The sequence below is a fragment of the Diceros bicornis genome, chromosome 32, assembly GCF_020826845.1.
Source record: "Diceros bicornis minor isolate mBicDic1 chromosome 32, mDicBic1.mat.cur, whole genome shotgun sequence".
Lineage (NCBI taxonomy): Eukaryota > Metazoa > Chordata > Mammalia > Perissodactyla > Rhinocerotidae > Diceros > Diceros bicornis.
The window spans coordinates 6,666,677-6,683,945 of NC_080771.1; the positions used below are offsets into that span (position 1 = coordinate 6,666,677).

At 35.4% G+C, this 17,269-nt stretch overlaps 1 protein-coding gene across 2 annotated transcripts in view; it reads left to right on the top strand.

Annotated features, from left to right (window-relative positions):
* The window catches only part of RBL2 (RB transcriptional corepressor like 2), a 51,624-nt gene extending 34,487 nt beyond the window's left edge, over positions 1-17,137 (top strand). For both annotated transcript variants that reach the window (XM_058527816.1, XM_058527814.1), the window contains exons 18-22: positions 3,968-4,039; positions 4,737-4,842; positions 5,431-5,636; positions 6,257-6,421; positions 16,017-17,137. In XM_058527816.1, coding sequence (XP_058383799.1) covers positions 3,968-4,039; positions 4,737-4,842; positions 5,431-5,636; positions 6,257-6,421; positions 16,017-16,187 — 720 coding nt within the window. In that variant the 3' untranslated portion in view covers positions 16,188-17,137. The remainder of the gene's footprint in view (positions 1-3,967; positions 4,040-4,736; positions 4,843-5,430; positions 5,637-6,256; positions 6,422-16,016) is intronic.
* Positions 17,138-17,269: the final 132 nt, after the last annotated feature.

A 17,269-nucleotide genomic window follows, 5' to 3' on the forward strand; every position in this document is an offset into this window, starting at 1 on the left:
TATATGGGACACTGCCACAACATGGCTTGCCAAGTGGTGCATCGGTGCGTGCCCAGGATCCAAACCAGCGAACACCGGGCCGCCGCAGTGGAGCGCGTGCACTTAACCACTTGTGCCACCGGGCCAGCCCCCTCATGGATGCCTTTATCAGGTTGAGGAAGTTCTCTTCTGTTCCTCATTTGTTGAGTGTTTTTATCATGAAAGGGTGTTAGAAACTGTTAAATGCGCATCCATTGAGATAATTTTGTGGTTTTTGTTTTTTATTCTATTGATATAGTGTATTATATTGATTGATTTTCATATGTTAACCAACCTTGCATTCCTGGTGTAAATCCCACTTGGTCATGGTATATAATTCTTTTTATATGTTACTAGGTACAGTTTGCTAGTATTTTGTTGAGGAATTTTGTCCTATTCCTAAGAGATATTGGTCTGTAGTTTTCTCATGGATTTGTCTGGTTTTGTTATCAGGGTAATATTGGACTCATATAATGCATAGGGAAGTGTTCCTTCCTCTTCTAATTTTGCATTTTTCATTGTGGGTAGTTTATTGATGAATAATTCTTTTTCTTATTATAAGTCTATTCAGATCGTCTATTTCTTCTAGAATGAGTTTTGGTATGTGTGCCTAGGAATTTGTCTATTTCCTCTTGGCTAATTTGTTGGCACAGTTGTTCATAATATTCCCTTATAGTCCTTTTTATTCTCTGTCAGTAGTAATTTGAGTCTTCTCTCTTTTCATCTTGGTCAGCCTAGCTAAAGGTTTGTCAATTTTGTTGATCTTGTCAAAGAACCAGCTTTGGTTTCATTTATAAATATATGGTCTAATTCTGTTTCCTTCTTTCTGCTTGCTTTATGCTTAGTTTTTACTCTTCTTTTTTCAGTGTCTTAAGATGGATGGTCAGGTAATTGATTTAATCTCTCTCTTCTTTTTAATAAAGGCAGTAACAGCTATAAATTTCCCTCTAAGCACTACTTTAGCTGCATCTCATAAGTTTTGGTATGTTGTGTCTTCATTTTCACTCATCTCAAAGTATTTTCTAATTTCTCTTTTGATTTGACTCATTGGCTACCTAGGTGTGTTAATTTCCACATATTTGTGAGTTTCCCAAATTTCTGTTAATAATTTCTAGGTTTAATCCACACTGTGGTCAAAAAAATACACTTTGTATTATTTCAATCCTTTTAAATGTATCAGTGTTTGTTTTATAGCCAGCATATGGTCTGTGCTAGAGAATGCACTTAAGTGTGCATTCAGTATGCACTTAAGAATGTATATTCTGTTGTCTGTCTGGTCTAGTTGTTTTATAGCGTTGTTAAAGTATTCTGTTTCCTTGCTGATCTCCTACCTAGTTCTGTCCATTATTGAAAGCGGGGTATTGAACTCTGCAAATATTATTGAATTGTTTATTTTTCCCTTCACTTGTCAGTTTTACTTCATATGTTTTGGTGTTCTGTTATTAGGTGCATGTACGTTTATAATTGTTACAATTTCTTGATGGATTGACACTTTTATTATGTCCCTCTTTATCTCTAGCAACCTTTATTTTTTGTTTTAAAGTCTATTTTATAGTGTGATATTTGTATAGCCAGCCAGCTTTCTTGGGGCTGCTGTTTGCATATGTTTCTTTCTATCCTTTTCTTTCAACATATTTGTATTTTTTTAATCTAAAGTGTGTCTCTTGAAGACAGAGTGTAGTTGGATCTCTTTTTTTATCCAGTCTGACAGTTTATGCCTTTTGTGCTGTTTAATTCATTCACATTTAATGTTACTATTGTTATAATTGGATTTATGTCTGTCATTTTAGTTTTTATTTTTTACATATGTCTCATGTCTTTTTGGTCCTCTATTCCTCCTTTACTGCTTTCATTTGCATTTGGTGAATACTTTCTGATGTGGCATTTTAATTTCAGTAATAACTTAAAAATTTTTTTTTTAACTTATTTTCTTGGTGAGGAAGACTGGCCCTGGGCTAACATCCATGCCCATCTTCCTCTACTTTATATGAGACGCTGCCACAGCATGGCTTGACAAGTGGTATGGCGGTGTGCACCCAGGATCTGAACCGGTGAACCCCGGGCCGCCACAGCAGAGTGCACGCACTTAACCGCTTGCGCCACCGGGCCGGCCCTTTAACTTATTTTCTTAGTGGTTACCTTAGGGCTTACGGTATACATCTTTATTTTCCCTCTCTCTTTTTTTTTTTGCCCCAGGTTTATTGAGATATAACTGACATGTAACATTGTGTAAGTATAAGGTGTACAGTCTGATGATTTGATACATGTATATATTGCAGTAGGATTACCACAATAAGGTTAGTTAACGTCCATCACCTCACATAATTATTTTTTTTTTGTAGTGAGAACATTTGAGATCAACTTTCTTAGCAACTTTCAAGTATATAATACAGCATTGTTAACTGTAGTCACCATGCTGTTTATTAGATCCCCAGAACTTATTCATTTCATAACCGGAAGCTTGTAGTACCCTTTGACCAGTATCTCCCCACTTCCTCCAATCGCCACATCTACATCTTATCAAAATCAGCTTCAGATCTATACTAATTTACTTCTAGTGAGACACAGAAATGTTACTCCTATATAGCTGTTTCCTTTTCATCTTTTTTGTGGTAGTATTATTAAACATATTACACCCATAAATGTTAAAAAAATCTGACAATACATTATTTTCTATAATTTTATGACTTTTAAAGGAGCTGAGAGAAGAAAGGAGTGGAATTATTTATAGCTTTAGTTATCTTAAGCTTATTTATCATTTATTATTCTCTTTATTGGTTCCTGTGGATTCAAGTTGTCTTCTAGAGTTATTTCTTTAGCCCAATATAGCTTTCCTTTGTGCTGTTTTGACAGGTATATCACATTTCTATATGTTATAGGTCCAATAATACATTATATACTTATTGTTTTATACAGTTACTTTTCAAATCAGTTAAGAGAAGGAAGAAGAAATATGCATTTTTATACTGTTTTTAAGTTGCATAATTTACCAGTGCTCTTTGTTTTTTTTTTGTGTATTTGAATTACTGTCTGGGGTCACTTGCTTTTAGTCTGAAGAACTTTCTTTAGTATTTCTTGTAAGATAATTCTGCTGCAGCAAATTGTTTTTTTGTTTTTCTGAGGTTGTATTTATTTCAGTTTCATTTTTGAAAAATAACTTTGCTGTATACTGGTTTCTTAGTTTAGTTTTTGGAGCACTTTGAATATGTTTTCCACCACCTGTTAGCCTCCATAGTTTCTGATGAGAAGACAGGTGTTATTTTATTTGGGTTCCCTAGTAAGCCAAAAGTTGTTTTTTTTTCTCTTGATGCTTTCAAGATTTTCCCCCTTTCTTTGGCTTTCAGCATTTTCACTCTATGACTGGATATGGATCTCTCTGTATTTATACTACTTGGAATTCGTTGAGATTCCTGGATGTGTAGATTAATATTTTTTTAATAAATTTGGGAAGCTTTCAGCCTTTATTTCTTTGAACATTTTTTCTGCTTTTCTCTCCCCTTTCCTTCTCGTACTTCCATGTGTATATGTGTATACTGGTGTGCTTAATGGTGTGCCATGTTTAATCTGAAGCTCTGTTAATTTTTCTTCATTCTTTTTTCTCTGTTCTTCAGATTGCGCAATCTCTATCTTCAAGCTTGCTAGTTCTTTCTTTCTTTGCCAGTTCAAATCTACTGTTTTGTCCCTGTATTGAATTTTTCATTTGTTACTGTACTTTTTTATTCCAGGTCTTGTTTCAGATACCACTTACTCCCTCTGTTGTTAATGAATTTTAGTAGATTTTCTTGAATAGATATTTCTTCATTTATTGTATGCCCTTAGGACCATTTCCAGAGACTTTAAATGGCTGTTTTTTAAATATAATTTTCACTGGGGAGCAGGTTCACAGAGCTCCTTACAGTATCATGCTGGAAGTCAATTTCTCCCTCAGAATACTCTTATTCTTTGCCAGGTCACAAAAGAAGACAAATCCTTTCAGAATATTATGCGATGTTATAGGACTCAGCCACAGGCCCGGAGCCAGGTAACTACATTTTCTCTCAGGGCTGAAAATAAAGCTTCAAGTCTTTGATGAATACAAAAAATTAACCACAGTTGATTCTGTGGCCTTTTCTCCAGGCTAAACAACTAAGACTCTACTTTAAGGGAAGTCTCTAATCTTCTTTACTCATTGACAGACAACTTTACATCTTGATTAGTTTAAGTCCTCTTTTCCCCAAAAGGTAATGATGTGAAATATTTGATTCCTTCTTAATTCAGATAATCACAAGATAGATGTAAATTAGGAAGTTGTTCGGTTTTTATGTCACTTTTCAGTCTGGTTTAGGAGACACAGTACTGTACGTTAAACCAAGGTAACATTAAATGAAATTTTAAAATTCATTTTACCTTTAATACTATTCATTTATTTCAAAGAGGTAGGTATACCAGATCTTTGTTATTTGACTTAGAATGACTTAATTTTATGGTTGGGTACAATTACTGCTCTGTAGTATCGTCAGCAGTAGTTGGAATTTTAAGCCAGACAGGCCCTGATGTAAATCCTGGATCTGTTATTTAATAGATATATTGACATTGCCTGCATTGTTAACCTCCCCTGAGGAGGACAACTATTACTACATGGGGTTATTATGAGAATTAAATAACCTGTCAAGGTCATATAGTCTAGGATGTGCTCAATAAATAATACTTTCTGTCCCCTTCTCATGGTCTCTCTAAAGGTTTATAGAAGTGTTTTGATAAAAGGGAAAAGGAAAAGAAGAAATTCTGGCAGTAGTGATAGCAGAAGCCATCAGAATTCTCCAACAGAACTAAATAAAGACAGAAGTAAGTGGGATCTTTATGAACTCTTAGAAAACAAAATTAGGAGCTTCTCTTATTTTTTAGATGTAGAAGACTAAGGATTACTAAATGAAATTACTACTACAGAAACTGAAAATATTTTATTGGCAAAGGATTTGTTAGAATAAACCAAATTCTCAATTTAGTGCCAAAGTTGTTTGTCCTTGATCCCATAGCTTTGAGGCACATTGCATAACGTTTTTCTCCAGGGGAATTAGAGGTTAGAGAAGGCAGGAATTTGTTGGCCTGAGTTCCAGAAAAATCTGGCATATCAACTGAAACCATGCTGGTTTGCACCATTAAATGCAGGGCTCAGGTCCTAGAAAACTTGGTGTAACTTATTAATGAAAACTACTCAGTAAACCCTTGCTACATTTACAGCAGGGAGGTAAAGTTAGTGCTTAGTATTTTATCTATGCTTTACTCCCTTATTTGAAGAATAGAGTGCCCATTTGCTGCCATTAAATAAGTAGAGCAGGTAACTCTTTGCCTTTATCCTACTGAATTTTCTTTTTAAAAACAATCTGCACTAGTCGTCTTTCTGTTTAACACCCTTTGTTCTACCGGCTGCAGCCAGTAGAGACTCCAGTCCTGTCATGAGGTCAAGCAGCACCTTGCCGGTTCCACAGCCTAGCAGTGCCCCTCCTACACCTACTCGTCTCACAGGTGCCAACAGTGACATGGAAGAGGAGGAGAGGGGAGACCTCATTCAGTTCTACAACAATATCTACATAAAACAAATTAAAACATTTGCCATGAAGTACTCACAGGCAAACGCAGTAAGTTTGATGGGGATTATTTCATACTTTTTTCACTTGGGAGGGAAGAAGATTCACTTATGTTTGAGTTGCATATGTAAACTGGTTTTACAAATAATTCTTTTGTTAAGTAAAACTGAGGAAGTCTTTAACAGAAATAATTTGCCTAACCAACATAATATCTATAGTTGTGAAGCATTAAACAAGAATAAGATTGTATTTGGATTCCCTACCAAGTATAGTAATGCAAGAGAGAGATTGCACGGGTTCAAGTTGTCCAAAACTTAGCAGTTGTGGTGACCTTGCAAGTTATTTAACTTTCTTTGTGCCTCCTGTTTTCTCATATATAACATGGGAATAGGCGTAGTCTCTAGCTTATAGGGTTATTGTGAGGATTAAATGATATAATGTATTAAAAATTCTTAAAATAGTGACTGGCATAAAGTAAGCATTTAAGTGTTTGCAATTTGTCTGGTTTGCTTTAGGTTTGTTGGGGCTAATACATCACTGTCTAGCATTCATAAAGCTACTGGTTTATTATACCTCTTCACTCTTTCAACAAAAAAAATTTCCAAAAAAAATATTTGGTTAGAAATTTTGTTTACCTTTCTTAGAGATAGATTTTTTTATTTTTTTAACAGATGGACGCTCCTCCACTCTCTCCCTATCCATTTGTAAGAACAGGCTCTCCTCGCCGAATCCAGTTGTCTCAAAATCATCCTGTCTATATTTCCCCACATAAAAATGAAACAATGCTTTCTCCTCGAGAAAAGATTTTCTACTACTTCAGCAACAGTCCTTCAAAGGTGAGCCCAATATAAATCTTGGCCTTTGCTAACCCCAAAATGCTTAGGATGCTAGAAACAGGGTTGATGGAAGCCCTTGGCACTCGCAGGAGTGATGGGAACTGCCACGCAAGAGTGACTAGTCCCCATGGAGCAAAAAACAGGGCTCAGGGGAGAACTCAGAAGTGGAAACAGGGGTAAGGGATTTGGATCTATTTTCATTCCTTTCTTTTCCTATTTGTGCATTTTGAACATTCTGCTGTAAATCTGAAATTTTGTGTTTTTTATTCCAATTGTAAAATTTTAAATTCCAAATTCGTGTTAGGGAAAGAAAATTTGGTTCTCTAAAGTGATTACTGAGTGCCTGTTTCTGGGACAGGCAGTGTCTCTGTCCTCTGGATTCTTTGTCTAAGGGAAGAAATGGGCATTTTGTACAGGATAGTGTGATAGCGATATTAGTACAGATTTTGTAATAGTATCTGCTTCAGTTTGTGATGGGGAGGGAAGCTTGAGTCAGACCTTACTGGATGAAAAGTTTGCAAGTTGCTGAGATGTGGAAGGGTATTCAGGAAGAAGCAGATAAGGGAAAGAAAACAAATGTCCTTAAGGCAATAATGCTGGATCACTGGGAATCATATGCTGTGTTAAGGAGTGGAACTAGATTTTAAAGGCCCTTACATGATATTTGTATTTATAAAGATTGCTTAGAAACAAACATATACAACAAATGGTCTGGACTCTTGGGGAAAAAAAACATGTCAATGTCATGAAGAAATGGTAGATGGTGGGGAAGGTACTTGTTCTTGAGTAAAGGAGACTAAAGAGACAGGACAAGCAAATGCAACGCATGATCCTGGACTGGATCGTGCATAGACAAGCACATATAAAGGACATTTTTGGGACAAGTGGGAAAATTTAATATGGACTTAAATTTCTTTGCTATTGATGATGGTACTGGAATTATGTAGGAGAATATGCTTAAAGTATTCAGAGGTGAAATGTCCCAGTGTCAGCAACTTATTTTCTAATGGTTCAGCTAAAAAAAAATTATATAGAGAACAAATGTAGTAAAATGTTAATGACTGACAAATCGGTTTCCAATGTACTGTTATTCCAGTTTTTCTGTAGGCTTGAAATCTTTCAAAATAAAAAGTTGAGGAAAACACGTAAAAAGATAGCAAAAATCTGTTAGAAAATATAATGGAAAAACTTTTCTTACAATAATAACAGTGTTTTACATACCTTGGAATAAATTTATCCCTTGTAGAAAAATTATTTAACTTAAACTGGAGATTACTGGAATAAATGAAGATATACTAATATTTCTGAATAGGAAGACCAAATATTAAAAAGATATAACTTTCTCCAACCATTACATAGGTTTAATCTAATTTCAATGATTTTCCCAGTGGGATCGTGAAAACTGGAAACATTAATCGGCAACAGCCCCCAAAAGCAACTGGAGTTGGAGGAAATGACTGACAGTTCCTTTAATACAGTAGTCCCCCCTTATCTGTGGTCAACCACAGTCTGAAAATATTAAATGGAAAATTCCAGAAGTAAAAAATTCTTAAGTTTTAAATCATGTGCCATTCTGAGTAGCATGTTGAAATCTCACACCATCCCGTTCTGTCCCGCCCAGGACGCAAATCATCCCTTTGTTCAGCATATCTATGCTGTATATTGTACCTACCTATTTAGTCACTTAGTAGCCATCTTGGTTATCCGAGTGACTATCATGGTATTGCAGTGCTTGTGTTCAGGTAGCCCTTAATAATGGCCTCCGAGCGCAAGAGGAGTGATGCTGGCAATTCAGTTATGCCAAAGAGAAGCCATAAAGTGCTTCCTTGGAGTGAAAGTTCTTAATAAGAAAAAAAAAAAGAGTATGCTGAGATTGCGAAGATCTACAGTAAGAATGAATCTTCTATCCGTGAAAATGGGAAGAAATTTATGCTAGTTTTGCTGTCACACCTCAAATATTTACCTATAGGAAAAAACATAGTACATATAGGCTTTGGTACTGTCTGAAGTTTCAGGCATCCACTGGGGGTCTTAGAACGTATCCCCCACAGAGAAGGGGGGACTACTGTGTTGATTTTCATCCTGTGTAGCCAAATAAATTCCAAATGGATTAAAAAGTTAAATGCAAAAAATGAATCGGAGTCAGAATACATGATTCAAAATAGATCAAAAAAGGAAAAAACAGATGGGAAAATAATAGCAATTAAATGTAAATGGTCTAAATACACCAATTAAAAGGCAGAAACTGTAAGAGTGGACAAAAACACAAGACCCAATTATTTACTACATATCAGTAACCCACCTTACATAAAGACACAAATAGTTTAAAATAAAAGGATAACCCAAATGTTCCATTAACTGATGAATAAATAAAATGTATATCCATAGAATGCAATATTACTCCAATAAAAAGGAGGTACTGATACGTGCTACAATGTGGATGGACCTTGAAAACATGCTAAGTGAAAGGAGGCACTCACAAAAGGATACATATGATTCTTGTATGATTCTGTTGTATGACTGTATGATTCTACTTATATGAAATGTTCAGAATGGGTAAATTTATAGAAGCAGAAATAGATTAGTGATTGCCTAGGGTTGGCGGGAGTGGGAGGGTAGTTCTGTTAATGGCTACCGAGTTTCATTCTGGGGTGATGAAAGAGTCCTAAAATTGAATGTGGTGATGGTTGCACAACTCTGGGAACATACTTAAAGCCATGGATTTGTACACTTCAAATGGCTGAATTATATGGTATGTTAATTATATCCCAATAAAGCTGTTTTAAAAATAGTAAAAGGAAAGAAAAAGTTATAGTCTGCTAACACTAATCAAAAGAAAGTTGGAATGGCTACATTATCATTAATGTTAATATCTGAAAATAGATTTCAAAGAATATTATCAATGATAAAGAAGGTCATTTCCTAATGATAGAGAGGACATACAATCCTAAATAGAAAAAAACCATTTGGCCCGGCCCCATTGCTTAGCGGTTAAGTGCGCACATTCCGCTGCTGGCAGCCTGGGTTCGGATCCTGGGCGCGCACCGACGCACCACTTCTCCGGCCATGCTGAGGCCGCGTCCCACATACGGCAACTAGAAGGATGTGCAACTATGAAGTACAACTATCTACTGGGGCTTTGGGGGGGTGGGGGGGAAGGAGGAGGATTGGCAATAGATGTTAGCTCAGAGCCGGTCTTCCTCAGCAAAAAGAGGAGGATTGGCACAGATGTTAGCTCAGGGCTGATCTTCCTCACAAAAAAAGAAAAAAACCATTTATAGTCAAGAGATTTCAACATAATTGATAGAACAAGTAGACAGAGAAAATCAGTAAGGATATTCAAGAAGTGAACAACATTATCAACCAAATTGACTAACTGACATTTATGGAACACTCCAGTAGCATTAAGTGCACATGGAACATTTACCAAGATAGATCACATTGTGGACAATAAAACAAGTCTCAATAAATTTTAAAAGATTCAAATAATGTACATTCTCTGACCACAATGGAGTTAAATCAGAAATCAGTAACAGAAAGATATCTGAAAAACCCCCAAATCTTTGGAAACTAAATTGCATATTTCTCTGAGTCAAAGAAGATAAGAGAAATTGGAAAGTATTTTAAACTAAATGAAAATGAAAATCCAACATATCAAAATTTGTGGGATACAGCAAAAGCAGTGCTAAGAGGGAAATTTTTAGCACTAAATACCTTATATTAGAAAAGAAGAAAGGTCTCAAATTAGTGACCTAAGATTTCATCCTAAGCAACTAGAAAAAGAACAAGAATCAATGAAATAGACAACTAAAAATAGAAAAAATCAAGGCCATTAAAAGGTAGGGTTTTTTTGGGAAGATTAAAAAAATTGATATTTTCTGCGCAAACTAATCAGGAAAGAAGAAGAAATGACATGTTACCAATATCAGAAATGAGAGATCTCAGTACAGATCCTACAGACATTAAAAGTATAATGAAGGTAAAAACAACTTTCTGCCAATAAATGTGATCATGCAGATGAAATGGACAAATTCCTTCAAAGACATAAACTTTCAAAACACACTTAAAAGGCAGTAGTTTCAGTAGCCCTATACAGTAGTCCCCCTTTATCCTCAGTTTTACTTTCCACAGTTTCAATTACCCACAGTCAGCCATGGTCCAAAAATATTAAATGGAAAATTCTAGAAGTAAACAGTTCATAAGTTTTAAATTGTGTGCTGTTCTGAGGAGCACAATGAAATCTCACACTGTCCTGCTCCTTCCCACCCAGGTCGTGAAATCATCCCTTTGTCCAGCATGTCCAAGCTGTATATGCTACCCGGCCTTTAGTCACTTAGTAGCCATCTCGGTCATCAGATCAACTATTGCGGTATCGCAGTGCTTGTGTTCAAGTAGCCTTTATTTTACTCAGTAATGGCCCCAAAGCACAAGAGTGATGATGCTGGCAATCCAGATATGCCAAAGAGAAGCTGTAAAGTTCCTTTAAGTGAAAAGGTGCAAGTTCTCAATAAGGAAAGAAAAATCGTATGCTGAGATCTACAATAACTTTTATTACAATATATTGTTATAATTGTGCTACTTTATTATTAGTATTGTTGTTAATCTCTTAATGTGCCTAATTTATAAATTAAACTTTATCATAGGTATGTATGTATAGGAAAAAACATAGTATATGTAGGGTTCAGTACTATCTACGGTTTCAGGCATCCACTGGGGGGTCTTGGAACATTCCCCACGGATTAGGGGAAACTATTGTATCTAACAAACAAATTGAATTTGTAGTTTAAAAATCTTCTCTCAAAACTGTAGGCCCAGGGCTGGCCCCATGGCTTAGCGGTTAAGTGTGCGCGCTCCACTACTGGCAGCCCGGGCACACACCGACGCACCGCTTCTCCGGCTGTGCTGAGGCCACATCCCACATACAGCAACTGGAAGGATGTGCAACTGTGACATACAACTATCTACTGGGGCTTTGGGGAAAAAGAGGAGGATTGGCAATAGATGTTAGCTCAGAGCCAGTCTTCCTCAGCAAAAAGAGGAGGATTAGCATGGATGTTAGCTCAGGACTGATCTTCCTCACCAAAAAAAAAAAACAAAAACTGTAGGCCCAAATGGCTTCACTGGTCAATTCTACCAAACACTTAAGGAAGAATAATGCCAATGCTGTACAAACTCTTCTAAAAAGTGAAGATGATAATCTCAATAGTTGAAGAAAAAAAGTGACAAAATCCAACATTCATTCATGATAAAAACTCTAAGGGAACTTCTTCAACCTGATAAAGAATATATATAAAAAAAATCTACAGCTAACATCATACTTAATGGTGAAAAGACTGAATGCCTTTCCTCCAAGATCAGGAACAACGCTAGGATATTTGCTCTCACCACTTCTATTCCACATTGTAACTCTAGGTCCTTGCATATACCATAAAGCAAGATAAAGAAGGCATACAGACTGAAAAGGATGAAATAAAGCAGTCTTCATTCACAACATGATTTTCTACATAGAAAAATCAAAATCTACAAAAAGTTACTGGAACTAATAAGATTAGCAAGGTTATATGATTAATATACAAATATCAAATGTATTTCTGTAACTAGCAACAAGTAATCAGAAGTAAAAAATTTTAAAAACACTATAAATAGCATTAAAAAATTAAATACTTAGGGATCAGTCTGACAAAAGATGTGTAAGACTTGTATCCTGAAAAAAACAGAACCCAGTGAGAGAAATTAAAGACTGAGAAAATGGAGAGAAATACCATATTCATGAACTGGAAAACAGTATCAAGATATAAGTTTTCTCCCACTTGATCTATTAATTCAACCCAATTCCTGTCAAAATCTCAGAATTATTTGTATGAATTAAACTGATTCCAAATTTTATATGAAAATGCAAAGGATAATTAAAACAATTTTGAAAAAAATTGGAGGACTCACATCTGATTTCAAGACTTACTATAAAGCTACAGTAATTAACAGTGTGGTGTTGGTGAAAGTACAGACATATAGATCAACAGGATAGAATCCAGAAATAAACCATATATATGGTCAACTGATTTTCAACAAAGGTGCAAAAGCACTTTAGTGGAGAAAGGATGGTGCCGAACCATCTGGATATCCACATAGTAAAAATAATAGTAAACTTGTACCCATACTTTGCACCATATACAAAAATTAACTCAAAATGGACTGTAGACATAAATGTAAAGCCTAAAACTATGCAACTTCTAGGAGAAAATCTTTGTGAACATGGATTGTGGAAAGATTTCTTAGATATAACAACAAAAGCATAATCCATAAAAGATTGATGAATTGGATTTCATCAAAATTAAGAATTCCTGCTCGTTAAAAGACAAAAAACAAGCACAGACTGGGAGAAAAATATAAATCCTTTATCAGATATGAGATTTGTATATCTACAAATATATAAAGGATTACAAAAATTCAGCAGGAAAACAACCAAATTTAAAAGTCAGGCAAAAGATATGAACACACTTCACCTATTATGTGCCTATTAGAATGGCTAAAATCTGGGCCCGGCCCTGTGGCACAGCAGTTAAGTGCGTGCTCCGCTGCTGGCGGCCTGGGTTCGGATCCTGGGTGCACACTGAGGCACCACTTGTCAGGCCATGCTGTGGCAGCGTCCCATATAAAGTGGAGGAAGATGGGCACAGATGTTAGCCCAGGGCCGGTCTTCCTCAGCAAAAGGAGGAGGATTGGCATGGATGTTAGCTCAGGGCTGATCTTCCTCACACACACAAAAAAAGAATGGCTAAAATCTAAAAAAAATGACTGACAAATTCTGGCAGCGATGTGGAGCAACTGGAACTTTTACATATTGCTGGTGAGAATGCAAAATGGTATAACATAGCCATTGTACCTGGAAAATAGTTTGGCTGTTTCTTATAAAGTTAAACATACCCTTACCATATAACCAGTAATCTCACTCCTAGGTATTTAGCCAAATGGGATGAAAACTTAGGTTCATACAGAAACATGTACATAAATGTTTATGATGACTTTATTCCTAATTGTCAAAAGGTAGAAAACAACCCAAATGTCCTTCAACTGGTTAATAGATAAGCAAACCTGTGGTACATCTAGACAATGGCCAGCCTACTACTTTGCAATAAAAAGGAACAAACTACCAATACACTCAGCAACACAGATGAATCTCAGATACATTAATGCTTAAGTGAAAGACACTAAATTCAGCAATCCATTTACTATCTGATTCCATTTCTATGACATTCTGGAAAAGGCAAAACTATAGGGACGGAACATTAGTGGTTGCTTGGGGGTGGGTTAGCTACAAATGAGGGAATTTTTTAGAGCAAAGGAACTGTTTTATATCTTTATTGTGTTGGTTACATGACTATATGTATTTGTCAGAACATGCAGAACTGTACACTTCAATGGGTAAATTTTACTATATGTAAACCTTTAAAAAGTGACATTATTTTGTGCAAAAAAAGTTAGGTTAAGCATCCAGATCAGTGGCTTTCAATCCTCTGTGTACATTATCACCGCCTGGGGAGGTTTCAAAAAAAAATTCTAGCACAGAATTGGGAGTTTCTCCAATAAATGGTAGCAATATTAGACTGTTGGTTGGAGAAAGATTTGCCATCACAACTTAATAGGCGATAGCTGAGATCAAGGAAGACTATTACAAAGTGAGAAGTACTTGGGTCTAGAACCAACCTATAATATCCTAACATTTACACTACCAGGAGAAAAGAATTATCACATACCACACAAGATCAATTAAGATGACTGATCATTAGTGACACTTGTCAGGGCAGTTTCAGTGGATTAGTATAGCTTTTTGAATAATAAATTATGGTAATATTGCTTATGGTATTAAATAATTGGGAGAAAATAATACATCAGTAGGGGATTAAACTATGATACAGATGTACTATAGAATACTATATAGCAGTTAGAGAGATGTGATCCATATATACTGATATGGGAAGATCTAAGATGTATTGTTGACTGAGCAAATATTCCCAAAAGTACATGAAATAAACCATTAAAAATTTTTTGAAACCCCACTTAATACACAATATTAAATTTCTTATGAGTGCATTCCTAAAAGAGCAGAAGGCCACACAGCCTTTTTTTTTTGTTCAGTGAATGAATGATAATAGTAAGTGTCCCTAGGAATTGGGTGAGGACAAGTCCAGGTGTATTGTGTATGAATTTTTTTTGGAATAAGAATTTGTTTATCATGTACATATTGTCTGAATAAATTATGGTGTATAGAAAATTATGTATTGTATATAAATTATGAATACATAATAAACACATTAATGTACAATAAATGTATGCTATATATTAATGTGTATTAATGTGCTATGTATATTAAGATATGCAGTTATACATTGTATAATATATACATCATAAAATGATGTATACATTATATACAAATAACATTCATATAATGTATACAATTAACAATTTAAGGAATATTCAAGTAAGTGAGAGATTAGAGATAGCAAATGCAGACCACACTTTTAGGAAGACAAAAGGGTAGAAGAGAAAGAAGGTGGTTAATATGCCAATAATAAAGAACGTTGGTGAGTTTATTTAAAACCTCAGAAAAGTTTATTTTTTCAAAATAAAGAATAAAGGTAAGTATTATGAATAAAATATGTCTAGGATTTGCTTTAAATCTGTCTGGGGGATGGCAAATGAATGAGGGTATAGATCAAATTAGACTGGACAAAATTGTTGAAGTGAGGTGATGGTCATGTGAGGTTGTACTCTTCTACCTTCCTATGTTTGAAATTTCCTGTAATGAATGTGTGTGAAATACGCTCAGCATGCTTTCCATAAGGAAACATGGACAGTGACATTAGTAGCACATGGAAACAAATACTTTTAACAAACTACCAGAAAATAATGTGATAACTGACTTCTGGGGCTTTGGAAAAAATTAATGCTGAAGGCACTATCAACAGATCCAGTCTCTCTAGCACTCTGGCAACGTGTTTTTCTCAGTTGGGCTTCCTCATGTGAGCCACAGAATGCAGAAAATAATTTGCCTGACTTTTCTCAATTCTCTTAAGGATAATATATAACTAACTAGTACATTCTAGATCATACTAATAAATTACCTACAATGGGTGCCTTAGGGAATTAAAGCTTCTCTTGTGAAATTCCACTTGAGAATGGCTGCTAAAAAATGAGTAACACTAACTGAAAAAAAAAAGGGCGTAATACTGTAAAATCATGCTTTTTAAAAAAAGAAAATGGAGATGAATTAAATATGGCATAGCAATGTGATGCTCTATAACTATTATAAAAAAAATCACAAATTTGTGAACTCCTACATTGTGGAAAACTGTACATCAAAATCACCCCTGGAGCTTGTTAAAAAATAGAAATACTCTGCCTCTACCCCAGATAATCATCAGTCTCAGCCAGCTGGAAAGTGAAATTGGAAGGATATATAATAGTTCTTTTCCCTATAAAGGTGTTCATAACTCTTCAAAGTAAATTATTAACTCATTTGAGGTTCTTTGACTTAACATTGAACTATGAGTATTAGCATTTTAAAGTTTTTATATCTATTTTTTCCCCACTCTAGAGACTGAGAGAAATTAACAGTATGATACGGACAGGAGAAACTCCAACCAAAAAGAGAGGGATTCTTTTGGAAGATGGAAGTGAATCACCTGCCAAAAGAATTTGTCCAGAAAATCATTCTGCCTTATTACGCCGTCTACAAGATGTAGCTAATGACCGAGGTTCCCACTGAGGTTAGTCCACTGTATTGAAACTGTCTTCTCACAGCTCTGTTGAGCAGCATCATTTAATGCATGCTAGATTATGGGGCTCTTTCCCTTAATCCTTCCAGTGTCCTTAGGATATTCTGACTCATCCCAACTGCTTTTTCCTACCATTCAGTGCTTGCCATCAAGGTTGCTTAGAATCCAAACTTGGATTTTTTAACTCTTTGGCAAAGCTTTTTCAAGTATTGCAGAGAACAAAGCGTGCTCAAATATGTGTATAATGTCTCTATTGACGTGTTCCAGCAGAGGAACTGTATTTCAATTCATTCCTACCTGTTTTGTGGTCAGCTCTGGCCCTCATGAGGGCCAAAAACCCTAGGTATTTTGTCCTAAAACACTTGGTAGGAGTGTGCGAGTTTTGCATTCCTGAAACATAACGAGAGAGAGGGCCCAGACTCAGAGGTCCTAGGTTATTAGCCCATGTCTCCCATTCCCTTTGTGTAATTAATTCTTCCCTCTCCCATTAGGTGTGGTGCAGTGTGACAAGTGCTTGACTGTTTGTTTGGTGTGCAATGTGTGAGTGAACTTGTATAAGAAGTGGCACTTTAGAACTGTAAAAAGCATGATTTTATAACCCAGATTTTGCTGTATATTTGCAATGGCACTTTCTACAATGTAAATTTTATTAAGTACAAAACTTCCAGGCTAAACATTCAATATCTTCTTTGATGCTTTTGTACTTTTTTAAAATTGTTAAAGCCCCAGTAGCCACCTTTTGGGCATGTGTTTTAAATTCTCCAGTTTTTTGTTGTTAAGAGGGAATAGCTGGCTAAGTAAAGATTTTAAATCAAGTTGAATTAAGGAGATTAATATGAAAAATTATGACCTCTTCCTTTAGGAGGTAGTTATCCAAAAGACATGTGTCTATTAAGGTGATATATTTTAAAATATCTTTGGGTGTGTTCCTAGCAGTTTAGGTTGGAGAATTTGGGTTTTTATTAGTACACAGTACCATTTATACAAATTAGAAAATGTTATTTAACAGCTATTGAATTATCTATATATACCTTTATTAATCACTATTGTTGCAGCAGTTTTAAGGTTGAAT